General features: G+C 58.5%; 2 protein-coding genes across 7 annotated transcripts; both read left to right on the top strand.

Annotated features, from left to right (window-relative positions):
- Positions 1–57: 57 nt before the first annotated feature.
- On the top strand, positions 58–19,456 carry FBXL19 (F-box and leucine rich repeat protein 19). 6 transcript variants are annotated; one of them, XM_033101724.1, is made up of 12 exons: positions 58–948; positions 2,187–2,387; positions 3,755–3,898; positions 4,006–4,092; positions 4,184–4,402; positions 4,888–4,920; positions 5,158–5,253; positions 6,154–6,665; positions 13,063–13,226; positions 13,309–13,470; positions 17,423–17,641; positions 17,747–18,807. In XM_033101724.1, exons 2-12 carry the CDS (start codon positions 2,211–2,213, stop codon positions 17,923–17,925), a joined length of 1,992 nt encoding a protein of 663 aa, XP_032957615.1. In that variant the 5' UTR covers positions 58–948; positions 2,187–2,210; the 3' UTR covers positions 17,926–18,807. The 6 variants fall into 6 exon arrangements, with proteins under 6 accessions (XP_032957615.1, XP_032957616.1, XP_032957614.1 ...); XM_033101725.1 differs by lacking the exon at positions 5,158–5,253 and having other exon boundaries at positions 17,747–19,456; XM_033101723.1 differs by lacking the exon at positions 5,158–5,253 and having other exon boundaries at positions 4,888–5,049; positions 17,747–19,456.
- A 395-nt stretch (positions 19,457–19,851) lies between these two features.
- Positions 19,852–24,589, top strand: ORAI3 (ORAI calcium release-activated calcium modulator 3). The gene is made up of 2 exons (XM_033102043.1): positions 19,852–20,324; positions 23,085–24,589. The coding sequence occupies exons 1-2, from the start codon at positions 20,097–20,099 to the stop codon at positions 23,739–23,741; spliced, it is 885 nt and encodes a 294-aa protein (XP_032957934.1). The 5' UTR covers positions 19,852–20,096; the 3' UTR covers positions 23,742–24,589.
- The last annotated feature ends 1,402 nt before the right edge of the window (positions 24,590–25,991 follow it).

Here is a 25,991-nt window from a genome sequence, read left to right as displayed (position 1 = left end):
CTGGGAGAAGGAGGGAGTAAAGAGGAGGAGGAGGAGGGAAGGAGGAGGGAGGGGAGGGGGAAGAGAGGAGGAAGGAGGAAGGAGCTCAGGAAGGATGAGAGAGGCGGCCAGGGCCCCGGGCCGAAGCAGCGCGGGGCCGGGGGACCAAGGGGGCTGAGGCACCCCAATCCCCCCTCCCCCTTTCCCTGCTTCCTTCCATCCTTTCCTTCCACCCTCCTGCTTGAGGAAGGGGGTTTATTCAAATTTTATTTAAATCCCTATCTCTGGAGGGTCGAGCGCTGGGGGAGGAGGGAGAAGGCGGGGGCACGCGCAGGCTGGGGGGGCGGGGCCCGAGCAGCTTCCTTCACCCCCCTCCGCTCGCCGGGTAGCCGTAGGGCAGGGGCCGCAGCCCAGGGGCGGGCCCAGGGGAGGGGGGCAGGTTACAGGGACCCCCCCCTCCCCGGGAACCGGCGGTGGGCGGGGCTTGAACCCCGGAAACGGTGGGGGGGCCCAGGCCTGGCCCTGGACCCCTGGGCAGTTAGGGTCGGGAAGAGGCCAGTTAAAGGGTCGGGGGCGCTGGGGAGAGGCGAGGCGGGGCGGGGTGGGGGGAGGGGAGCTGGGACTCGGACCCCGGACTGAGTGGGGCCCGGGCAGGAGCTGAGCACACTGCGCCCGAGGAGCCCCCGTTGGCCAGGGGGGGCTGAGGGACTGAGCCCCCCAGAGCAGGACCTCCCCCTGGAAGGGCCGCGCCGCAGCCCGTGGGAGGGCCTCGCCCCCGGCGACCCCCATCTCCACTCGCTGCCGTCCCGGCCTCCGCCGGAGGGAGGGGCCGAGCGCCCTCGGGGGGCCGTGGACCCCTGCGTTCAGAGCGTTCTGCGCCCCGCGCCGCCCGGCCCCCCCGCCGCCGATGGCCGCCGACCCGCCGGGAGCTGCCGAGAAGGGAGAGATGGCTCCCGGGACACGTGTGAGGTGGGTTCGTGCGGCCCCCCCCCACCCTCAGACCTGGGCAGCTCCGACTTCCATTCATCTCAGCCTGGCTCGCCACCTTCCCCGCCCCCAGCCTCACCCTCTCTTTGCTCCAAACTCCTCATCTCCAGTCCATCCTGTTACCTCTCAATCCTGGGGAACTGGCCTTCCTTCCTAGACCCTGCTTCCCCCTGCAGACCCCCATCCCCGCCTGCAGTCGTCGCCCTCCAGGCCCCTCCCCTGGAGCGCAGGAGGGTCCCTTCCCCACCCCCATGGATGGGTCTGGAAGTCCCTGGAAAGGGGGAAGCTGGGGTAAGACTCAGGCCATGGAGAGAGAGCCCCTCCAGGCCTGCTGAGTCCGTGTGGGATCTTGGAGGAACTGGTTTCCATGGGAAGGGGAGCCCAAGAGATTCTAGACAATTAGGGATGGAAAGCAGCCTGGGAAGCTGGGGGTGGGGGGGCACCCGTAGGAGCCCATCCTGAGTTCTTTAAGGATGTCAGGCTGGTTCTAGAATCCGGGGGAAACTGGGAGATGGCCAGATTGACCTGAGATATCCAAGAGGAGGGTGTCTGAGCAGAGGGAGCTCGTGGGGAGCAGAGGAATGGAGATCTTGGGCCCAAGGAGGGGTCCCTGAAGCACCATTTGAGGAGGTTGGGGGAGGGGACAGGAGGTGTGTGTCACAGAGCCCTGAAAGTTGGGCAGCAGAATGAATCTTTAGGAACCAGGGGGGAAGATCCCACTGGATCTGGGGATGATATCTAGGTTTTGGGTGGTAGTTGTGTGTGAGAGAAAGGAGGGAGGAAGAAAGGTCTGGAGCTTCACCCAGGAATCTCTGGGTGTCTTGGAATTAAATGTAGGGACGTTTAGGTTGGGGAGAGCATGGAGTGGGGTACAGTTGGATAACGGGAAACGTTGGGACCCCCTGATGTAACTGCAGACAGGGAGCCCCTGGCTTTACCGGGAGCTTTGATGGGGGGCATGTCCGCGGGAGAGGCCAGGGTTCCTTCAGCACCCCCAGGCGCGTGAGGTCAGGAAGCCAGAGGAGCCCGGCGAACGGCCTGGGAGGCAGAGGCCTTGGTTGAGGCGGGTTCCCCACCCCCTGCAGGAGGAGTGACCTCCCCGTGCCTTGTTTCCAGGGGTGGGAGGGTGAACTCTGGCTGCCTACAAGTGGGGGAGTTGCCGGGAGGTTGCCCAGTCGGCCCCAGCTGGCCTGCCTGACCCTGTCACCACTCACCCACAGCCCTCGGCGTTGCTGACGCCCCCAATGTCGTCGAGCAGCCGGGGGCCGGGGGCCGGAGCGCGCCGACGCCGAACCCGCTGCCGCCGCTGTCGCGCCTGTGTGCGCACTGAGTGCGGGGACTGCCACTTCTGTCGAGACATGAAGAAGTTCGGGGGGCCCGGGCGCATGAAGCAGTCGTGCCTGCTCCGGCAGTGCACCGCCGTGAGTCCCCCCGCACCACCACCATGGGATGCTGGGCGCCTTTCCGGGGGTTAGGGGGCTGGTGGCTGCTTTCTAGGGTCTGCGGTAGATTGCCGCCTGTGCACTCATTCATTCATTCATTCATTCATTCATTCACTGTGTTGTTCACGTGTCCCCCAGGCCCGTGTTTGTCCTCAGCTCTAAGCGGGGGGCACTATCCGGGCACACAGAAGGATCCAGCCCAGTCCCCACCTTCGTACTTTTCCCAACTTGCAGAGGCTCAGACCCATAGAGAGCCTGGCCCCTGTCGTCCCCGCCCTGGAGGTATGTGTGCACAGGGGCCCACCCCCAGAGCCGGCCCCAGTGAGTAAGTCTTAGCCTGCTCTGGCCTCTTCTTCACCCACAAAAGTAGTCTTGGATTTGAGGCCGGGCTTACCCTTTGTGTGACCTTGAGCAAGTCACTGGATCTCAAGGTACCTTCTCTGTAAAATGTTTGTTTCGCTGAGTTGTAAACAGTAGCAGGGATGTGAATGGGTCTGCTGCACGACTCAGCACACAGTAGGTATCCGGGGAACGTGGCTTTCTTCCTGGCCGTCCTCATCCTCTGAGCTTCCCAGGGCTCCAGAAAGCAGCCTTTGTATCCTGTGTCCCCCTGCCCACACCACCACCTCCTTTTCCCTCCAGCCACTCTTCCCTGCTTGGTCGGTTCACCCTGGAGCCCCTCTCGTCTCTTCCTTTGTCCCCCAACCCTTGCCTCCTTTCCTGTTCCTTCTTCCCCCTACCTATTTCTTCCTTGAGCCTGTCTCACAACTTTCAGCATCCCTGATACGACTCAATGTGACCACTGCCCTCCCAAAAGTCCCATTCTCTGAAGGCTACCCTCTTTTCCCCAGGAACAGCCTTTGGTGTTCCCAGGGCTCTTACCAAAACCAGGCTCATTGTGGGGGCCAGAGCCACCCTTGGGCTGCCCATTGAGCAAACTCAGACTCATCACAGGCTACGGCTGCCTCTGAGTATTGTCCTAGTTGCCCGTGGTCTCTGTCCCTGCCACAGCTGCAGTTCCAGGGTCACACAAGCCCCGGATCCTGCTGCAACCTTCACAATAGTGAGGATAAACTGTATCGAGTGGCTCGCGTGCGTTATCTCATTCTCACAGCGGTCCCGCGTGGGAACATTCTTAGCCCCATTTTACAGATGGAGAAACAGAGGCCTAAGGAGAGTAAATCAGTTGCTCAAGGTCATACTGCCAAGAAAGAAGCAATTCAGGATTTGACCCCGCGTGGCCCATCCGTGCTGAACCTCATCCAGCAGCTGGCCGGGGTTCCCGCAAGGAAGGGTCTTGTCCTTGTTGGCTTTCAGGGTCCCTGATGCCCCCTCTCCCCCAACAGCCCGTGCTCCCACACACAGCTGTGTGCCTCTTGTGTGGGGAGGCTGGGAAGGAGGACACAGTGGAAGGAGAGGAAGAGAAGTTTGGTTTGAGCCTCATGGAGTGTACAATCTGCAATGAGATCGTCCACCCTGGCTGCCTGAAGGTGATGGCCCTGGGGGCCCTGCCGTCCGGCCTGGGGCATACACAGGTGGGGAGCGCGGCCTCCAGGTTGCTGGCACCCTGCATCCACTCCCTGCCCTCTGCCCACAGATGGGGAAGGCCGAGGGTGTCATCAATGCGGAAATCCCTAACTGTTGGGAGTGCCCTCGCTGCACCCAGGAAGGCCGGACCAGCAAGGTTGGGGCAGGGGCTGGGCTGGGCGCTGGGCTGGGGGTGGGCAACGGGCTGGGGGCCGTGCGGAATCTCACACCAGCTTTTATGTCCTCAGGATTCAGGTGAGGGACCAGGCCGCCGCAGGGCCGACAACGGAGAGGAGGGCGCCAGCCTGGGGAGCGGGTGGAAGCTGACGGAGGAGCCGCCACTTCCCCCACCCCCGCCCAGGCGCAAGGGCCCCCTGCCTGCTGGCCCCCCCCCAGAGGACGTGCCTGGGCCCCCCAAAAGAAAGGAGAGGGAGGCAGGGAATGAGCCCCCCACCCCAAGGAAAAAGGTGAGCCAAGGAGCATGCTCATGAGGTCTAGCTCAAGGGACTCTGAGAGCAGGCGTCCTGTCCTGTTCCCTTTCGGGGAGGGTGGGCCTGAGGCTGTGCTCGTGGGTGCCCCCAGGGGGTGCTGGGAGAGGTAGTTCAGGAGGTATGGGGGGTGGGGGAGAGGTACAGGTGAGGGGCACTTGGCACTGGACGGGGAAGCTTTGGGAGCCCGGGTACTTCAGGGAGCAGGGAAGAGCATGCTCAGAGCTGGCACAGCACAAAGGGGAGGGGCTGGAAGGGCCCGAGGGGGAAGAAAGAGGAGATGAGAGCATGCTCGGTGAGCCAGGACACTGGTTAGAAGACGAGCATGCTCAGAGTTCTCCTTGAGATGGGGGCTTCTGGGAATTGTAGTCTAAGGAGGGCACACATCTTATTCATAGTTTTATGGACAGTGAGTGGCTAAGGGGATCTCTCCCTTTCCCCATATCTGCCTCTTGCCCTGGTAGGTGAAAGGAGGCCGTGAGAGGCACCTGAAGAAGGTGGGTGGAGACGCCTGCCTCCTCCGAGGATCGGACCCAGGCGGCCCAGGCCTTCTGCCCCCCAGGGTTCTGAATCCAAGCCAGGCTTTCTCGTCCTGCCACCCTGGGCTCCCTCCCGAGAACTGGGAGGTGTGCTGGGGACCTCCTCCCTCCCCCTCCGACCTGTCCTTGCCCCACCCTCCACCCTGGAGACAGAGATCTCTCCCTTCCTGCTCACCTGTCCTGCCCTTGCTCCAGGTGGCCACCGTGGGCATCTGGACCCCTGGGAAGAATGGAGGGGAGAGTGCTTTGGGGCCATGCCAAGGACCCCCTAACTTTCCAGGAACCCTTGGGGTATTACCTGACCCTTTTGTCTCGTCCTTCCAAACCTTAAAGGGGAAAGAACTGAGTTTAAATCTTTGCTCGCTGACTCCCTATGTGGTCTTGGCAACTTGTCAGCTGCTCTGAGCCTCAGTTTTTTTCGTCTTTGAAATAGAGATGGTATAGCTTTGCTTCCTTATCCGCCTGTCCCACAGAACTGTTTAATGAAAGTAGGTGAGCTTTGTAAGCTATAAAACTTACCTGGATTCGAGGGAAATGAGAGGTGAAAAGACTTGCTTAAAGTCCCATGGCAAAGCTAGAACTCAGATGTCACTTTGCAGGGACATGCTAAATGCAGGGTCTAGCTGATTGCATTCAAACCCCGTGTCTGCCATTTGTCAGTTTGTAACCGTGGGCGCTTCATCTCTCTGAGCCTCAGTTTCCTTGTCTAAAAAGGGTGACCAGGTTGCCCTTTTGTTCGAGCACCGTGAGGATGGGGGCGTCAGGGTGTGGGATGCTGTGCCTGGGGCCAGGCGAGCTTTGTTATTCTCATGCTGCTGAATGTGAGACACTTTGGAATCCTCTAGTCCAGCATCCCACGTTGTAGATGACGAGGCAGGGGTCTTCCCAAGGTCACACACAGAGTTGGTAGGCAAGCCAGTACTCCAGCTCGCCCTTTTAGCTCAGTGGTTTTGGGAATTCATAAGCTATTGAAACCCATTAGGCTTTTAATCTTTGAATCAGCACCTTCGTGTGACAGAGAAGGAAACTGAAGTTGAGAGAGGGGCATGGCTCGGCTGGTGCCACACATCAGAAGCAGAGCCCGGGCGGAGCTCAGGACTGTCCCTTGGGCTGTTCATCCCTGGTGACTCCTCGGGCAGGGGGTGGGGCAGTGTGTGTCAGGCTCTGGAACAGTCTCTTGTCTCCCTGCAGAAACCAAAGCCACCTCTGGCCTCTGCTGAGGGCCCCGCGGCGCCGTCGCCATCACCACAGAGGGAGAAGCTAGAGCGTTTCAAGCGGATGTGCCAGCTGCTGGAGCGCGTGCCTGATACCTCCTCGTCCTCCTCAGACTCGGACTCAGACTCCGACTCATCAGGCACGTCGCTGAGTGAGGATGAGGCCCCTGGCGAGGCCCGGAACGGGCGACGGCCAGCCCGGGGCAGCTCAGGCGAGAAGGAGAACCGTGGGGGGCGGCGGGCTGTGCGCCCTGGCAGTGGGGGACCCCTCCTCAGTTGGCCCCTGGGCCCCGCCCCACCGCCCCGGCCCCCGCAGCTGGAGCGGCATGTGGTACGGCCCCCACCCCGAAGCCCCGAGCCCGACACGCTGCCTTTGGCCGCTGGATCCGACCACCCCCTGCCCCGAGCTGCCTGGCTTCGCGTCTTCCAGCACCTTGGGCCCCGGGAGCTGTGCGTCTGCATGCGAGTCTGCCGGACCTGGAGCCGCTGGTGAGTGGCCCACATGGGCCTGGGGCCCGTTGCTGACACTCCTCACCTGCTGTGTGACCTGCGGCCAGTGCCTGACCCTCTCTGGTCACTGTTCTGGCATTGCCAGGACTCCTGTCGTGTGTACATGTTACAGCAAGATTCTTCCGTGTTTGCTGTACATGGGCCGCTTTCCATATTTGAGCTCATTTATCCCTCAGCCCCTCGGTGAGGTGATCCCTTTGACAGGGAAAGCCGAGGTCGAGGTCACATGGAAGCAGTGGGACCAGGCACGTGAATCCAGGCCCGCCTGCTCCAGGATCTCTGCTCTTAATCATAAGTATCGTTTGTGAGCACTTAGTGTGTGCCAAGCGTAGTGCAGTGTGGTACGTGCGTCACCTGATTTGCTTTTCGCGCCTTCCGAGGACAGTCTCACGGGTCCCCCTTACACAGAAGGAAGCTCTGCTGCGGTGGTCCCTGCCCTCTAGAGGCAGCCGTCCTTGGGCTTCTCGGCCCCTCTTGTAACTTCTTCGTGCACCAGAGCCACCCTCCACCATCGTCCCCCGTCCGTCTCCCACTGCTTCTTCAGCCTCGTTTGTTCATAAATATTGGTCGTCCTCTCCAGCCTGCTCCCCCTCTTCGATCCTGCCTCTGACACCTCTCGTCCCCCGGTCAAACTCGCACAGATCTGCTCCCCTCAGCTCCTGGAGGCCTTCTGCACGTTGACAGTCTTTCGTTAGTTCGTTCATTTTCATGTGCCAATCAGATACTGTGTCTGTTTCACCTTCATGTTCCCACCTGTGGACGAGGGGCAGTGTGGGTGCTCAAGAAATATTCTATTAAATAGGTAAATTCAGGCTCTTCCCCAGGCGCTCACATGGGCCGCGTGTCCTGCTGGCCACTTCGGGAATGGTCGCTGCTGTGTTTCTCATGTCTGTCCCCGTGAGGGCAGAGGGGCAGCTGAAGTCATGCAGAGTAGTGGCAGCACTAGACTCGCGTCCTTTTCCACTGGGTGCTGGGTGCTGGTGATGTCTGCTGGTCTGCGTGGAGGCCGCAGGTAGAGCTCAGCCGGGAGCGTGGGCTCCGGATATGAATTACCTGTGGTTCAATCTTATTCTTCTCTGGTGAGCTGTGTACCCTTGGGCTAGGTTCTTACCTTCTCTGTGCCTCATTTTCTTCGTCTGTTAAAGCAGGAGAACCAAAGCAGTTACTTGAGAGTGGTGCTGTGAGCAAACATACCTGAAAAACAGGACAGTTCTTGGGAAATAGAAACGACTCAGTGCCGTAACGCTAATGCTGATTATTCTCTCAGTTAGAAGTAATTACAGAAAGCACAGCCTGTTCCATCCTCGGAACACGGACCTGTGTCCTGCAAAAGCTCGCAGTCAACCTGCAGCATAGAAGCGAATTGTCAGAGCAGTTGCTGGGGTGACGACCCCCGCCTTATGCCGTCGTTGAGGGAACGTTTGGCACGTGGGATCCACACCTGGAGAGAACTCTGTTTCTGCCTCAAGGAGAGACTTGTGACCAAAAGTGGAGAGAGGCCGGACTGGCCGGGGCTTCCCAGCGTGGGCCCTGGAGTCTGGTCATCATGAGTGCCATCAGCTGTGACGCGGGCACTTCCTGGATATGTGGTGATGGGGGCACAGCTGCCTGTCCAGGCCTCGGTTTTCTCATCTGTAGTCTGGGGTTCGTATTAAGACCTTGTGTGGATTGAATGAGATGCTCCTTGCAAAGCACGTAGCGTAGTACCTGCAGGGTACACAACACTCAGTAAAATGGTTGCTTTTGGTCAGATGAGGGTAGGGCAGAGCAGGGGTCTGGGGTGGACCCAGTGGCAACAGTCAGGAGGCTGTCAGGCCTGGGGGCAGAAGGAGGCAGGGCCAGTGGGAGTGGAAAGGACAGACTCCGGTTAAGAAGCAGAGTAGCTTGCATTTGGTGACTAATGGCTACAGGGCAGCAGGGTGACTCAGCTGAGCCTCTGGCCCACAAGTCTGTATGGGCAGCAGTGCCATTCCCCTCGTCTGGGAGTGCCGGAGGAAGAGACGTGGGTTCCCGAGGGGAGTGAAGTGCTCAGATTCGACAGGTTTGGCCGAAGGCCTGTGGGCCAGTCGGGAGCTGGCAGGAAAACAGCTGGGTGGACGGCTCTGATGGTCACGAGGAAGATCCACATCGAGGAACTTGGGACACAGCAGTGAATAAAGAGGTGGCAGAGCAGCAACGTACAGGCTGTCCTGTATGGTGGCGTCTGTCTTCTCGGAACTAGAAAGCGAAGATGTCTACCGAGGGAAAGATCCAAGTTTATGAGTTTTCAATCTATAGGTGTCAGCTTCAGGGAAGAGGGCAGAAGATACGATGTCCATCTTTACGAGGTAGAGAACGAGCAGCCAGACTTGGAGGAGATCGAGGGTGGATGTATGTCCAAAGGGGGAGAGACTGAGGAAGGAGTGAGTGATAAAAGTGTCGGGTGTTGGCAAAGGTTCGGAGAGATCAAGGACCAGAAGTGGTGGTTGGATTTTGCTACAAGGAGGCCTTGGTGTCCTTGGCTGTGCTCTGTGAGGGTGGAGGGACCAAAGCCAGGTCACGTGGGGTCCAGGATAGCAGCTTCAGGGCAGGGGCTGGATCTGTTTTCTCACCGCTGTGTCCCTAGTTTCTAAGGTGGCACGTAGCCTACAGTAGGTACTGAAAAAATACTTGTTGAATGAACGGGTGAGTGGTTGAATGAATAAATGAATGAATGGCAGTGAGGAAATCAGAATGGAGTGTAGAAAGAGGTAGTGAGGGTGGTGCTGGAGAGACATTTGTAGGTGGGAGAGCAGGAAGTTGCAGGCTTTCCTGTCTGGTGGCTTTTATCTTGTCTTGGAACTGGGAGGTGAAGTGATCTATGCAGAGGGAGGGACAAGAGGGTGGGTGGGAGAAAAGTGGGGGAGTTGTGGGGTCGCAGGGAAGAGGGTTGGGACTTTGGAGGCCATGGGCGGCGGGGGGGAGGCAAAGAAGGGGCTGGAACACAGAGTCAAGGCCAGTTGGGGGTGGGAGTAAAGGCTTGGGCGTGGACAGATTGGGGGACAGAGGTGGCCTCAGGGAGCCCAGGGAGCTAGAGGGAAACACTGGCTCTGGCCAGGGCCCAGGTGGCTATGAGCTCCTCACTGGTGGTGTGGTTTGGGCTGGTCCACCTGTGTGACCCCAGAGGGCCTCTGCCAGAGGGAGGTTTAGGACCAGGATGTAGGATTTTGGAGGCCAGCTTAGCAGGGGGTTAGCTCGGTCAGGGGCAGGCTGGAGTCGAGGACGAAGTAAGTGGGTTCGGGAAGTTGGACGTGGATCCCTGACTGCCTGGATGATGGCGTGCCCTGGCCTCTGAAACGTTCTTCATGCTTCCTGCCTTGGTGTCATTGCCAGCTAGAACCCATCCATGGCTCCCTCACCAGTGTCCTGCTGGACACTGGGACGTGCCTGCCCTCAGCGCTTCCTCTGTAGGAGCTGTCTTCCTCTTTGCAGCAAACCTTTGGACTACGTGCTGCATTTCCTCCCTTTCGTGGTTTGGAGAGTGGAGACCCAGAGAAGGAAAGTGACTTGCCTAAGGTCCCCAAAAGCACAGAGCTGGAGAGCTGGGATTTAGGTGCCCGCAGGGCTCACGCTTCACCCCTGGACTCGGGCGTGACGACCGGCCTGGCATCCAGCCTTCCTCACCATGGCACCCTCCCCAGGCCTCCTCTGCGGCCTCACTCCTGTCTCTGTCCCACTCAGAGCTCCAGACCCGCTTGGTTCAAGCCGTCTGCTACCATCTCGTGGGACCTTGAACAAGTGTCTTAACCTCTCTGAGCCTCCTCCACCTCTGAGAGGAAATGGTAATAGTGTTTCCCTCCTAGGACCGTTGGGAGGCGACATGGTTAATGCGTAGAACAGTACCTGGCACACGATGAACTCGCGGTGAACACGAGTCACTAGAGCTGTAGTTACCGCCGTCATCCTCATTATTACGAGATGATGCATCGCCCTGTGGTCCTTCTGCCTGAGGTTCTCAAAGCTGTCTCATGGGTCTGGGACCTGCACACTAGTTCTCCCCCGTCTGGAGAGCTACGCCCTCTTACTCCCCTCTCCTCCCCTGAATAACTACTGCCTGCCTTCAAGTCTCATCAGGTGTTGTCTCTGGGAGGCTCTTCTACCCAGTCCTCTCACTGACTTCCACCATGTCCCTTGTTGCCTCGGTTGCTGGGCCCTGTCTGTTTCCCCGTTGTTCTGACTGCTTTGTGCTCAGTGGAGGCTGGACACACAGTCTCAGTAGGGCCCTCAGGGACTGTTGGCTGCCAGTCTGAGGTTTCAACCCAGTGTCCTGGTCACACAAGGGCAAAGGGACCAATTAGCTCTGGCCAGGAAAAGTCTGGGGAGACTTCCTGGAAGAGGAGGCACTGGAACTGAGCCTGGAAGGATCTGGGCTGGTTGGCATTTCCAGCTGAAGCACAATTTGTACCCAGATGTGTTGGCACCAGAAAGCATTGTGTGTCTATAGGCAGGCAGGTGGTTGGCTTGGCTCTTGTGGGACATGGTACAGAAACACAGCTGTGTAAGGGCCTGTGTGAGCCCCCGAGGGGAAGGGTTCCCTTCCAGCCATGGAAGGTCCGGGAGGGGCTTCATGGTGGTGGGACTCAAGACTGGGACAGAGCGGGCAGAGAGAGGTTTGGGACGGAGCAGAATTTACTGAGCAGAAAGGGGGCAGGACCCAGGGGAAGAAGCTGCGTTGAGGGTGGATTTGTTTGTTTGTTTGTTTGTTTGTTTGTTTTCCTTTTTAGAATTGGAGAGATTTGCAAATGTTTATTGGCCAAGGGGATGGGATTGGGAGAGGGAGAAGCTCGGATGCCAGGAGAGGGGGAATGATAGGAGGTGTGGGTGGGGCATGGGGGTCGGGTTGTGCAGTTTGAAACCTTCCTGTCTGCCTCCAGCATTCCCTGAAATGTCACCCAGGGGCTCTGGTGTATGCCTGGCAGTTTTAAGTGACACAAAAACCTGGCTTGATCCTTTTATTAATTTTGCAAAGAAAGTCTCTCCATTATGCGCTATTATATCTTTAACACCATCCTAATACTTATCTCCCTGTTTAACAAAAACAGTCTTCAGGTGGTAGCGTGAAGACACAGCACCACCCGGCTAGAATTTCATAATCCTGGTGTGTTTTTTATTATGTTTATTTCTAAGGTTAACATATTTATGTGAAACAGTACTGGTTTTAAGTGTGCAGAGGGGATCGATTTAAAGATAAGTTCGCGGTCTGCAGATAAGTGGGTAGCCAGTGACTGGAGTTGGGGTTCACTGCTCCAGCCCAGAACTTCTGGAAGAAAGAGCCCGTCAGAATTGGGGTGTGGGAGGGAGGTAAGATACAGCTTCCTCGCCACTCCCCACCCCTGTTGCTTCTGACATAGTTCACCCTGCACAGTAGAAATTGGGATGCCTTTGAGACTGCTATGTTAAAAGAGTTTTCAAACGGAGTCTCAGGGACCTTCCGTGAACCCCAGAGTGTTCATAGATAACCTTGGAAGAGGTGGGGAAGAGTTCCCTGGTAGAATAAGTTTGGGAAGCCCTTGCAGTTCTCTGCGTGTCAGACTGGTCAAGGCTCTGGGAACTGCTGGGGTTGGGAAACCTCAGTCTACTTTTGTTGGGGCCTGATTCGTCTTTGTAGCTTCAGGACCTGGGACCTGCCAGGTCCTCCGTACACATCGACCGAGTAACGGAAAGCTGTAAAGGAGCTGTGTGGTGGGGTTGCTCCGTGAAAGCTCAGCACCATGGGTTCATTCAGCAGATGTGCAGCAGATAACCCACTGTGCGCCTGGCACAGTGCTGGCCCTGGGGACACGGGGAAGCCAGTGCTGCCCTTGGGGAGCCTACATTCCAGTTGGAGACACAAAGAGAGCAAGTGGGGCCGAAAGGCCAGCCCTGGGGGCCATGGCCATCAGGACGGGCCACGTGGGGGTCGAGGGCAGAGGTCAGGTGGGACATGCCCCGGAGCCAGCAGGAGCAGTCCAAGGGGCTGGGGGTGCAGGCAGACCCCTGGGGTGTTACATCAGTGCAGTGGGTGTGCCATTGGCAGAATGGTGTATAAGCTGAATGGCCCGCAAACCAGAACGACCTCGTGTGACCTCACAGTCCCCATGCGGGGCAGACCACGTGTGGATCCCTATCTCCGCTTTCTAAATGCGGCTTCTGAGGCTCAGGGAAAGGAAGGGACTTCCCCAGGGTGTTGCGTCTAGTTAGTGACGTGCTTGAGCCCCAAGCTCATTGCTCTTGGCCTGGGGTCTAGACCTTCCTGCAGCACCCCCACCCTACCTCCCTCGCTGTCTGTATGGACCTGGAGAAAACGGGGAACCATTGAGTGTGGGAGGTTTGTGGGCTCCCTGAGGGCTGAGGGCTGTCTCCCCCTTGTGGTCGACAGGTGCTATGACAAGCGTCTGTGGCCCCGAATGGACCTGAGCCGGCGGAAGTCACTGACCCCGCCCATGCTTAGCGGTGTGGTTCGTCGCCAGCCCCGAGCCCTGGACCTCAGCTGGACAGGTGTCTCCAAGAAGCAGCTCATGTGGCTTCTGAACCGACTGCAAGGTACGGCGGGAAGGTGGGGCAGGCTAGAGAGGAGGGGTCGGCGCGGGGCAGAGCCCTCCAGCACCCGCTCTCTGACCCCCAGGCTTGCAGGAGCTGGTGCTGTCCGGCTGCTCCTGGCTCTCCGTCTCTGCCCTGGGCTCAGCCCCACTGCCTGCCCTGCGGCTCCTGGACCTGCGCTGGGTCGAGGACGTCAAAGACTCCCAGCTCCGTGAGCTGCTGCTGCCGCCACCAGACACCAGACCAGGTGCGGCCTCTCGACTCCTCCGCAGAGCGAGGGGGTGCTCTGAGACCCTTCCGACTCGTGCTGGGTGTTCAGAGATTTGAAGAAAGAACAGTGAGAACACTTGAGTTTGCCTAGGAAGGCCCTACTTGGCCCTTGTTCATTCATTCACACCCCCCTCCCCGCCCCCGCCCCCCTGTGATGGGAGCAGAGGGAACCCCATAAGGACGCAGCCCCTCCCTCCAGGGGGAGGGAATTATGGGGTGAAGCTCAGTACAGGACAGGAGAATGACGCAGGATTCTGGGGGAAGCCGGGGATGTGAGTGACGTCGCGGGTGTCCTGGGCTCTGCTGAAGAGCGTCCCCCAGGGGAGCAGTGCCGATGCAGGAAGAGCCCGGGCCCCTGGGGCCAGTCAGTTCCGTTTGTCACGAGGAGCCAGAAAGGGGGAGCTTTCTGTGAAATCTCTTGGTTTTTAAGTGATGGAAATTAATTCAGAATCTTTTCAAGTTCCCGTGTAGACCCAGTAAAAATGTGACTGAACGATAAATTTGGCCCCTAGATTGGTTACAATAAGAGGATGAGGGTTTTCCTGAGGGCAGAGAGCAGAACGACGGAGCCAGTTGATTTGGCAGGTTGTGTGGAGATGCGGTGCCATCGCCCGGTCAGACTGGGCAGCTCTTCCCCGGGGTCAGGCCCGGGGACCCTGCCAGGGAACATTGGCTTTTCTTGTTGAGCGCGTATTCGGGACCTGAACGGAACCCGCCTGGGGGCGCCCCCGTCACTCAGGAGAGAGACTCAGAAATAGGAAGTCGTGGCAGCATGTGGTAAAGATGGTTGACAGTCGGGGCAGTGAGAGAAGCCCTCCTTAAAAGGACCTATTTGAACTTGGTCCTGAAAGCACAGGGATGTTCTAGGGTGTGTGACGCAAAGTAAGAGGTTTCGTGGGGCCGGAGGCCTGTATTGGCCGAGGGAGGTGCTGGGAGCCGAGGCTCGTCAGGTGCAGAAGCAGAGGCCCAGTCGCTGGGGTCACGCGGCCATGTGGGGTGGGGGCACTGAGGTCTGGGGGCGCCGCGGCCAGCCAGGAGGGGGGCTGCTCACAGTGGCATCCTCTGTGGCCCCCACCAGTGTGTTCTACACACGGAAGCCAGGGGAACCTTCCAGAAGGACAAATCTAACCACCTCACTCCTTGCCCTGCCCCGTCTCTGAGCGCGCTGAACTCTCATTGCTCTGTGGTGTTCAGTGGACAAAGACCAGTGTTGTGCCATCGTTGCTAAGACCTGGTCTGGTCGGGTCCCCACTGACCTCTGCCGTCACTGCGTTTGGGCCACCTCAACCTCCTGGCCGGTCCCCTCCAACCCCAGGGCCTCTGCCCGCTCCTCTTTGCCTCGAATGCTCTATCCTCCGCCGTCTAATTAGCACCTAATCATCCTCAGTGGCATCCTAAATGCCACTTCCTCCTAGAAGCCCTCCAGGATCCCCTCCCGCATTGCGGATCAGAGCCCCTCTGCAGCTTTGAGAGCGGTCCCCTCTGGAATGTCACGGTACAGCTGTGAAGTGGTTTGGTTAAAATCTGTTTCCTCTCGCTGGGTTTTTAATCTCTGCGAGGACAAGCACCTTGCTTTCACAGCTCTCTTTCATGGCTCCCTTCTTCCCACCTACCCCGGTCACAGCAACCTTGGAAAAGGACTAGAGAAGCAGTGAGGATTCTTTGCGTTTTCTGGATGAGGCCCTGAGGGGTTGAGTGACTGGTGCAAGTCACCAGGCAAAGCCGGGCCAGAGCACCCCTCTCAGCCGATGCCCCCCTTTTCCTGAGCCAGGAAGATGGGGCAGGTAAGGGCGGGTGTTGGGAACGGTGCGTCCCGTGAGACTGGCAGACGGACGCATCTCCTGCCTGAGTCCCTTTCAGTCTAAGCCCGTTAGCAGGAGCTCGCAAACAGGAACCTTCTGGGCGCTTGAGGCCTGATGTGTGTGCGGGGATTTGGCCTGCCCTTCCGGTCTCAGCTCCCTGATTTGTGCAGCCTTCCCGGAGCAAAGCCAAGGGCTGCTTCCTTGCTCCTGCCCCTCCTGCTCTCTGCCGGGCACACTCTTATGCCACCTCTCTTATGTCCTTGAAAGCCCAGCTTAAATGCTGCCATGTCAGTGAACTCCTCGCTGATGCCTCCTCTTCCCCACCCAAGCCAGAAAGGACCTCTTTCCCCTACTCCCCTCTAATGGCTTTTAGCTGTGGCCCAAGGTTGAGGGTATCTGTAGACGTATTCCCAGGCCCTTGGCTTCTCAAAGGAAAATAAGCAGGGGGTGGAATTCAGAGCGTGCCGGTCAGGTACCCACAGGGGTGGGCGGCCTGGCAGGTAACGAACGAGTGCTGGGTTTGCTGGAGGGCATTCGGGAGTGGCCCCTACCAACCCGGCCCGGCGGTCATTGTCAGGTGAAAGGGGTGCCCAGGTGATGCCGGAACTCACAAAGTTCAATGTCTGCATTTCCCTATAAAAATGTCCTTTTTGTAGCCTTAGTCACTAAGAAAATCGTTCGTCCTCTGCAGACTCCCTCAGACACTTGTGTGGCGAGGTTCATGAGTTGGTGGCATCTGAGCTTGTTTATCCAGGGGCTAGGCTGGTGTCTGGGAGACACATGGCCTTGTGGTAAGGGTTTGGACTTCATTACCAGGCCTGCTGTCCTGGCTCTGTCACTTCATAGTTATGTGACCTTGGGCAGATGGCTTAATGATTTGATCCTCAGTGTTCTCATCTGTGGACAGACATGATAATCAGAGAACTTGTCTCCCAGGGCTGTGGAAGATGGAGCATGGTTGATTAAACGTGGTCACTGGACCAGCAGCACCATTCCCGGAGAACTTGTTAGAAAAACAGACTCTGAGGCCCCCCCACCTTAGACCTAAACTCTGGGGGGCAGGGCCAGTAGTCCATTGTCACTAGCCTGCCACTAATGTGGTTTGTGAGCCCCTGGCCTGGGGGCAGGCAGCCACCGAGCCTGTGTCTGGCCCACAGTGAGTGCTCAATACCATAGGCATTTAGTTTAAAAACAAAACAAAAACTACTGCAGGAACATGGTAGATAGAATAAGGGGAAGCAGACGATACGCTTTGGATGCAGAGATGAGTTGTGTGCGTTCCTCTACTCTGGAGACGGGGGAAGAGGAGGCCTGGATCGCAGACCTGACAGCCGGGGACACGGGCCAGGCAGAGGACAGCACAGGTGGCCACAGGCAGAGTCTCTCAGGGCCGCCCAGCTGTTGGGGGCGAGGGAGATGAGTTGAGAGCTGAGAAAAGGATGAGATCTTCTAGGAACTGGGTGCTCCACCAAGGAGATTGGACTTCTGTGAGGTGCCCTCAGAGGCTTTAGCAGAGAAGTCCCACGTGGGCTAAGAATGGCTCTTTGGATTCCAGGGTGGAAAGGAGAGACTTGAGTGAGTGAGAAGGCCAGGGCAAGGGTTCAGGGAAGAGTGGTGGACGGTGAGTGGAGAGAAAGGGATCCCGTTGGTGGCGTCACTAGTCATGGCAGGAGAGGGCGGTGGGTGTCATTTGTTGGATGAGTGACTGTATCCTGAGCACCTGTATCCCAGTTGCTGGGGACAGAGCAAGAGCGAGACAGGAAAGTTCTCGCCTTCGTGGAACTGACGTTCCACTGGGAGGAGAGAAAAAGATACACATGTCAGCTGGTGGGAAGGGTAGGAGTGGATGGAGTGTTAGAACTGCACATGGAATAATCACGGCAAGCCTCAACGAGGAGGCGACATGAGCCGAGGAGGCGACATGAGCCGTGGACAGATGAGATAAAGTCAGGTTGTGGGGGTGTTTGGGGGAAGAGCAAGCCAGGCAGAGGGCCAGCCAAGGCTCCGTGTATAGAGGGAGCAGGTTTAGAGGCGGTGAGGCATGAGTGTGGGGACGTAGCTGGTCTGCATGCCCAGGCTCAGGGATGGAAGCAGCGGGCAGTACTGACTTCTGACCTGCCTGCCCAGGGCAAACGGAGAGCCGTGGGCGGCTGCAGGGGGTAGCAGAGCTGCGCCTGGCAGGCCTGGAGCTGACAGATGCCTCCCTGCGGCTCCTGCTGCGCCATGCGCCCCAGCTGAGCGCCCTGGACCTCAGCCACTGCGCCCACGTCGGGGACCCCAGCGTCCACCTCCTCACGGCCCCCACCTCCCCGCTCCGAGAGACCCTGGTGCACCTCAATCTTGCTGGTAAGCATGGTCCCCTGTCTGTGCATCCTGCTAGCCTGTCGGTCCCCATGACCAGTGCCTACCCCCTAACTTTCCCGGTGTCGGCTACCATTGCCCCATCCCCAGGTTGCCACCGCCTCACTGACCACTGCCTTCCGCTGTTCCGCCGCTGCCCGCGCCTCCGCCGTCTAGATCTGCGCTCCTGCCGCCAACTCTCACCTGAAGCTTGTGCCCGGCTGGCAGCCGCCGGGCCCCCCGGCCCCTTCCGCTGCCCAGAGGAGAAGCTGCTTCTCAAGGACAGCTAGTTGGGTGCCCCCCACCCTTCCCCAGGACTCGTCCGGAGCCTGAACCTCGGGCCTTCGTTTCACCCCGCCAGAAGGCCAGCTTACCCACCTCATGACTCGGGAGTCCTGAGTTTTCTGACTTGGGAGTCCTGCCCAGGGACTCGAGCCAGCCTCCCCACTCTCTGCCCCCTGCACTGATATTTCTGGGGGTCTGTCCTTCCTATCCCCTCCCCCGTCCACCTGCTTCATTGTCCATCCCCTGGGGGGAGTGGGTCAGAGGTACTGGGGGTGCTGAGCCAAAGGGATGGTGGGAGGGGGCTAAGGTGCAAGTTGGAGGGAGGGAGAACGGGGGAGGATGGGTGCACACCAGATACTGGCAGCCAGGGGCTGGGGGAGGGCAGCAGAAAGCCGACCACCGAGGAGGCAGGGAACAGCCCAGATTCTTGGAGTTGGGGGGTGGGGTGGGGGGCCAAAAAGGGAAACCAGAGCAGCAACTGGGGAATCCAGGTGTCAGAAGTGGGGGTACTTGGGGAACCAGGGAAAACCAGGCAGGGCTGAGAGGGGTGGGGGGCACGACCAGCTCTGGGGGCAGTAGTACCCCCTGGGGGGGTCACCCCTCTCCTTAATCCCTCCCCAGATTTCAGTCCCTTCCCCCACCCTGACTCCTTGAACGTCACTGACAATGGCAGCTATTGGTAGGAGTGGGGGCCCGCTGGCCCACCCGCTGGTTCAGCGTGCCCCAGGGGAGCGGTGAGGGGTACCCCAGCCCCCTACCTGCCTCCCCGCTCAATACTTGAACATTCATCTGTACTGAAGTGTTACTTGAACCTGGGGAACCTCGGACCTGGGGGAGCCGGAGTGTGCGGGGCCAGGACCAGTTTGGACGGAGACGGGCCGGTGCGCGCCCCGCCCCGTTTGGACTGCGCCCCACTCGCAGGCTCTCTTGCTTTACTGTATTGAGCAGCTCCACCCCTCCGGACCTGAGATGGGGTGGGGTGGGTGGGGAGGGGTGGGATGCCGGCCCAACGATGAGAATGGGGGACTCCTCCAGCTTGGCTCTTCCCACTCATCGTCGTGGAAATTTGTATCCCATTTTCCCAGGGAACTGCCACTCCTGGTTGCCATGGAAATAGCAGCCAATGGACACGTCCCAAAGCCAGTACTAAGGCTGGAAATGGCCCCTCTTGGTTGCCATGGGAACTTAGTAACTCTCCTGGCCCGTCCCTGCCCCTGCCTCCGGGGCGGGGCGGGGTTTGGGAAGCCAGGGCCCGCCCCTCAGCCCCGGCCAGGGTGGGAGCTGGGTTGTACCATGTAGGGGAGGGGGGAATCCACATACCTCAGGTAACAGGGAGGTGCGCGGGTGGGGGGAGGGACTGGGCGGACCAAAGGCCGAGGGGAGGGGGTCCTGGGGATCGCGTAAGGCTTGAGGATGAGGCCGCTTGGGGGAGGGAGAGGAGGCAGCCCGGCGGGGGACGAATGGGGGACCCAGCCGGGCTGGGCCCCGGATCTGTACAATACGGTTTGCTATAAAACTCAAAATCTTCCAGCTGGGGCTGCCGAGTTTGTGTGTCTGTTTACGGCGTCGGGGGCGTTGGGGTAGGGAGGGGATGACCGCAGTGGTCACCCTTTGGGGCTCTCGGAGGAGGGGCTGTTTGGATGGATCTGGGAGTCTGGGCCTGACGGCTTCCTGGAGCCGAGCATGCAGGGTCCCCCGGGATCCCCACAGTCGAACAGGCTCGCCTTCCCCGAGTTCACAACTTAGGTAGGGGTTAGGTGGCCAAGTGTGCTGGAAAGGTGCGGGGCCCGGGAACTCCGGGTCACGGGCTGGGGCCGGCCGTTCACGGCAGCGGGGCTCTGGCGTCTGGATGACATGCTAAGTCTAGGGTCGCGGGGTCCCTCGGGAGCTCTGCGGACAGACCCCCCGGCTCCACCCCATCATGTGGCCACCGGCTCCGCCTCCGCCCCAGTTCCTGTTTCGGCCTGTGCTGTCCTGTTGCGGTCCCTCGGGCTCCCAGTAGACGCCAGCCGCTCCTCCGCCCCGGGCCTCCTTTCTCTGGGAGCCCGCCTGCGCATCTCTGCTCGCCCCACCGGGGGATGGGGCCGCCCCCCGGCCCGGGCCGGCCCTCCTGCAGACTCCGAGGCGACCTGGCCCCGCCGTGACCGCTCTGCAGTCTGGCGCCGCGGCCCCCAGCATGAAGGGCGGCGAGGGGGACACGGGCGAACAGGCCCCGCTGAACCCGGAGGCCGAGAGCCCCGCGGGCTCGGCCACGTACGGAGAGTTCGTGCACCGCGGCTACTTGGACCTCATGGGGGCCAGTCAGCACTCCCTGCGGGCGCTCAGCTGGCGCCGCCTTTACCTCAGCCGGGCCAAGCTCAAAGCCTCCAGCCGCACGTCTGCCCTGCTCTCGGGCTTCGCCATGGTGAGGGGAGGGAAGGCACGCACAGCGCGGGGGTCGTGGGCACAGTGAACGGGTACCCACTGGAGGAGGGCGACGGGGAAAGAGGAGAGCAAACGGGGTCCCAATGGGCGGCACAAGTCCCTTTCTAATGGGTGGGGGTGTGTGTGAACACCCGTGGCATGAGCTGGGCCACAGGGACGATAAACAAGTACCAAAGGTAGCACTGAGGCGTATACATGCGCAAGGATGGGTCACAGAGTCCGAAAGCGTAGTCCAGGCAGGAGTGATGACCGGATCCCCAAGAGAGTTCAGAGGCAAATCAGAGCTGGGTGGAGGCTGTAGAAACCGGGCAGGAAGGGGGTGGAGTCAAAGAATAAACTTGGAGTGGCCACCCAACAAGGTGGGCGCATCCCGAGGAGGGCTGGCCCCAGCAGGTGCAAAGGGTGCTCAGTGTAGCCTAGGGAAGCTTTGCGAAGAGAGAATGGCTGTGAGGGAGCCTCTGGGTAAAGAAGCTGATGAGGAAGCTGATAACACTGGGGGTGTGGGACGATGCTATCAGCTAACGGTCCCAGTGGAGGCCTCCTAGAAGGTGGTACTGAGGTTGGCCTCCGGGTGAGGAGTCAACAGACGCAAGTCCTGGCTCTTTCCTGCTTGTGGCCAGCGGTGTCACCCTGGACAGGCCAGCACTCCGCAGGTCAGTGGGAAAAGGTGAGATGCTGGAGGGTGTGCCCTCTGTAGCCTGCCAAGTACCTGCCACAGGATGAGCCGATTGTTGTCATCAAATCCTACATCCCAGCATGTTAGAGCAAGACACACATCAAAGATGGCGCCAACTACCTGTTAATTGGACAGGCATGGAGGCCAAGGCCCAGGACGGGACAGTGGGTCTGCCAAGAGCACTCAGTAGGTGAAGGATATAGAATAAACTAGGACCCAGGGTCACTGGACTGTTCGTCCAGGGTTTCCCCACCACCATGACAGGACAGAGGCAGCGGCTGGTGGGGTGGGGGGAGGTCCTCATAGGACTAGGCTGCTGGGATCAATTGGAGATGAGAATAGAAGGGTCATAGCACTAGGTGGTTTGGTTCGTCCCTGCCCCTCTCTGGGTCCCGGCCTCTGTACCTGAAATGATGAAAAGGAAAGTCTCTACCTCTCACGGTTATCCTAGGTCCATGGTTTTCTGTGTGGGGGCCCGGGGTCCACAGGCCAGTCCACGCTTCCTGATGTGGTCATCTAGGGACAGGGAGTACAGACCGCAGAGGGAGGGAAGCAGTCCCGTGGACCTTCACCTCCAAAACCTTGTGGTCCATCTGTTCCCGTGGTGACAGCCTGGCCTGCTGCTGGACTTGGGTGTTGCTGGGGTCACAGCTTAAGGGTCAGGATCTTCTCTGCAGGATCGAGAGGCCAGATGGGAACGTTCTGGGGGCAGGATCGGCTCCAGTCCTGCCAGGGGAGAGTGTGGCTGGGTCAGGCTATAGGAGACACCAGGACGGCCTGGCCCAGATCCGTTTGTGGAAGACACCTGCTAACACCCGTCATGGCCCAATTTCCCAAAATACTCAGACTTGTCTTCCTACTACCACTCTCCAGACTCTGCACCTTCCTCCTTCCCTCAGCCCGGAGCAATCTAATGGATCCCACAAGAACGAGGCTGGGGTAATATCCAGATTCTGGAATCCCGGTGGCCTGGGTTAGAATAACATACAAAAATAGTACTAAACTGTCACTAAGTATCAGGCTGGTAGTGCTTCTGTGTTTATCATCTTTCTATTATCGAATGAAGTAGGTACCGTTACTATGGCCATTTTACAGGTGAGAAAGCAGGATCAGAGATGTTAAGACACCTGCCCAGGGTCCCACAGCAAGTAAGTGGCAGTATTGGAACTTAAGCAGTCTGGTTCTAGAGTCCAAATTTATACAAGTTTAGAACAGGATCATCAAATGTTTGCAAGGGCCAGGCCTGTAATATGGATACCAAGTTGGCTGTGTGGGGCCTGAGGATATATGTGACCTGTCCCAAGGCAGCAGCTGTGACTCAACTCTAGCTGCTAGTGTCCACGCCGGAATATGGGCCTGGTGTAACCAGGTCTGTCAGATTTTCTGGAGGATCTGGAAATAGGAATATTTATATGAAATCTCTTGAGTTTTAAAAGTTGGCAACTTAATTCTTTAAGAAACACACTGGATGAGCCAAGAAAAACATGTCTGCAAGCTGGCTTGAATTCATAGCGTGCCAGTTTGCAAACTCTGGCCTTGCACTTCGGCACTGGCTCCAATAATCACCGAAACACCTAGTGCTGACTCGTGCCTTGCACTATTCTGATAACTTGATGTATATACCATCAGTCAGTTTTCACAACGACCCTGTAAGGCAGGTAGGTACTGGTATTAATCCCCATTTTCCAGAGGAGGAAACTGATGCACAGAGAGAGAACTAAGTCACTTGCTCAACACAACACCGCTTGTGGACCTGAGAAGGGACCCAGGCAGCCTAGCTCCAGAACCTGTGCTTTTTAACCCGTGTGTGGTAACGAGGTAAGATCGTCAGAAACATGTCACCCAGCCCTCTTGATAGCTCGGTGGGAGAACCCAGACCCAGAACAGGCCAGAGCCTTGCCAAGGCTGCCCCTTCAGGCACTCAACAAAGGCTGGGAGCCTTGTTTCCTCCCGCCAGCCACCATTCTAGGGCCTAAGGCCACGTAAGGGATATGCGCCAGCAGGCAGATCCCACTATGTGGAGAAGGTTACGAGCGCTGAGTCCGTGGTCTCTTGTCCCCACAGGTGGCCATGGTGGAGGTACAGCTGGAGAACAACTACCAATACCCGCCAGGCCTGCTGGTGGCCTTCAGTGCCTGCACCACTGTGCTGGTGGCGGTTCACCTCTTTGCCCTCATGGTCTCCACGTGTCTGCTGCCCCACATTGAAGCTGTCAGCAACATCCACAACCTCAACTCTGTCCACCAGTCTCCACACCAGCGACTCCACCGCTATGTGGAGCTGGCCTGGGGCTTCTCCACTGCCCTGGGCACCTTCCTCTTCCTTGCTGAAGTTGTCCTGGTGGGCTGGGTCAAGTTCGTGCCCATTGGGGCCCCCGTGGGCACGCCTGCCCCCGTGGTACCACCCTCCCACGTGCCTGGGACTCTGCCACCCGTGGCCACCTCCCTTAGTCCCGCTTCCAAGCCATCCTCTGCTCCTGTGACCCCGCCACAGGCTGAGACGTCTGAGGCCTGCCCACCCCGGCAGGTCTGTGGCGGCGGGGCCCATGGACCAGGCTGGCAAGCAGCCATGGCCTCCACAGCAATCATGGTACCCGTAGGGCTTGTGTTTGTGGCTTTTGCTCTGCATTTCTACCGCTCCCTGGTGGCACACAAGACAGACCGCCACATGCAGGAGCTAGAGGAGCTGAGTCGCCTGCAGGGGGAGCTGCAGGCTGTGTGAGGCTGGTATGGCCACCTCTACAAACACTGCCTCCCTCCGGGTTCAACCACAGATCCCAGGTCTGCCGACCGCTGCCCTGACTCTGCCTGGAGCCACTTCCTGAGGCCACTCTCAGGTAGAGACCAGATTCCTGCCAGCAGGGTCCTGTGGGCGGGGCCTTGGAGCAGCTCCCACATTCCAAGGGATTCTCCCTGTCAGCTTGCTCCATGGGCTTTGTAAGTTCTGCTCTATACTGGCTTGGAGGAGCGAGTGAAAAGTGCTCAGTCCAGGCTCCTGGGATAGGTGGAGGGGAGGCAGGGAGACCCTGGTCAGACCTTTGGTGCTGACCCTTAGCTACTTCTTGCCCCTATACAAGACGTAGCAGTCCGGTATAGGACACACCCTCCCAGCTGCCCAGAAGGCAGCAAACCCTGGCTTTTATTATTTTTGTAGAATCTATTTTGTGGTTACCATTTATTGGGAAGCTTTTTCCCATCCCCAGATTTTGATGGGTTCCACACTCTTGCTGTAGCTGCTGTAGAGAGGGGTTTGGGCGTTTCTGCCCTGGCATAGGTCCAGCCTCTCCTAGAAGGAGCCTCCCTGTTTTTGGAGGTTCAAGCGCCTGTCCAACTTCCCTAGACCCACACTGGATGCTTCTATAACTGGTTCTCACTCTTCTGTGCCAGGATTGGGGGTGGAGGGCACGGGGGTCTTTGGAGACCGAGGGCCTGTGAGCCCCAGACTGACTGCCTTATCAAGGGTTGGGGTGAGGTTTTAAAGGAGAAGGTCCAGCCCCTCCCGAGCCTTTGGTATCCTGACACTGAATTTTTGATGCACCTTGTTTTGTATAATAAATTGTATTTCACAGATGTCCCTGTGGCTCTGAGTGGGGTGAAGGGGAGGTCTCTTGGGATCGGGCGACTTGTTCCCAAAAGCCCAGCAGAGGCCAGTGTACCTGGGGGCGGGGCACGGCTGGGGGAGAGTGGGTTCCAGGTGTGAACCCTTCCTGGTGCTGACGGGCCGGTAGCTTCTGCAGGTGGAGACTGAGTTATTCCAAGGCAAAGGGCTTTGGCACGCTGGTTCCCGAGCCCAGGTGCTCTCTCTTCCACTGAGGATTTAGTATAAGTTTCTTTCTTGAGTGACTGCTACCTATGAGGAGCTTTTAGGTTATCTCCTTGAGACCTCACCTCCATCGCGAGACGTCTTTCTTGTTTCCATTTCCAAGGTAAGGACGCTGAGGCCCGAGACTCAGGCTTGTGCCCAGAGCCACACAGCCAGTCAGTGAAAACTAGGACTACTTTGACCCTCACATGGGGAATCTCTGATTTGAGAAAAGGAGCCCCTACCTTTCCACTGGGACAAGAAAAAGGGATATGATCTCATCACACGTGCTTCCACGTAAATGAATTGTTTCCAGCTTCGTTTCCCTCAAATATTTAAAGCGTCCCAATCCTCTCTCTTCCATTCTTAGGGTGTGAGGTCTTGAGAACAAGTCTCCTTTGCTCTTTTCCTGTTACTTAAAATGGTGAATTTGCATGCACCAGGCTTCTGGGGCTTTTCCTGTGCTGTTCTGATACCTGCGGTAGTCCTGCGTGACGGGGATTAATGTCCATTTCAGAGGAAGACTCTGAAGCTTTGAGAAGTCATACAGCAAGAGCTGTATATAGAGATGTCTGGGTCTTAGGGCAGAGGTGCCTCCTGGGAATGCCATTATCTGGAGACGGGACACCCTGCATCCAAGAGAGGGTGACCAGCGTCAGGGCGGGCTTAGCCCCGGATCCCCGGTGTAAGCTTGTGCTGGTGCTGCCCTCCAGCGGCGGGACCGCGTAAGCATAGGCACCCCCCCCACCACCACCACCGGCTGAAAACGGCGGGCACTGGGACCGTGATGCCTGGAGAGTCGACAAGCCCACCCTAGTTCCCGTAAAACCTAGTTTAATTCTTACAGGACCCACTTAAGGGCCTTTAGGTCGCACCAAGTTTACCACAGAACTTTAAGACAGCCTCGGATTTAAGCACCAACGGTGAGCCGAGCAGGGGAAAATGTGGCACCTTCTGCAGGCCTCAGTCTCCCCATCTGTCAAGTGGGCACGTTAAACTGCGAGAGGCCCAAGAGGGATAACGGGAGGAAACCGCTCCCTGCATTACGCGAGGCGCCAGGGAAACGGCCTGAGTCACCGCCGTTCGTTGTATTTTTTCACCTCCCGGGAGCCCCTCCCACCCCGCCCCGTTTCGGTGGGTCCTACAGGAAGCGCCCCCGCGACGCCGGCC

This window comes from Rhinolophus ferrumequinum (assembly GCF_004115265.2).
Source record: "Rhinolophus ferrumequinum isolate MPI-CBG mRhiFer1 chromosome 15 unlocalized genomic scaffold, mRhiFer1_v1.p scaffold_54_arrow_ctg1_1, whole genome shotgun sequence".
NCBI classification, from domain to species: Eukaryota; Metazoa; Chordata; class Mammalia; order Chiroptera; family Rhinolophidae; genus Rhinolophus; species Rhinolophus ferrumequinum.
This window is presented reverse-complemented; position numbering and strand designations above follow the sequence as displayed.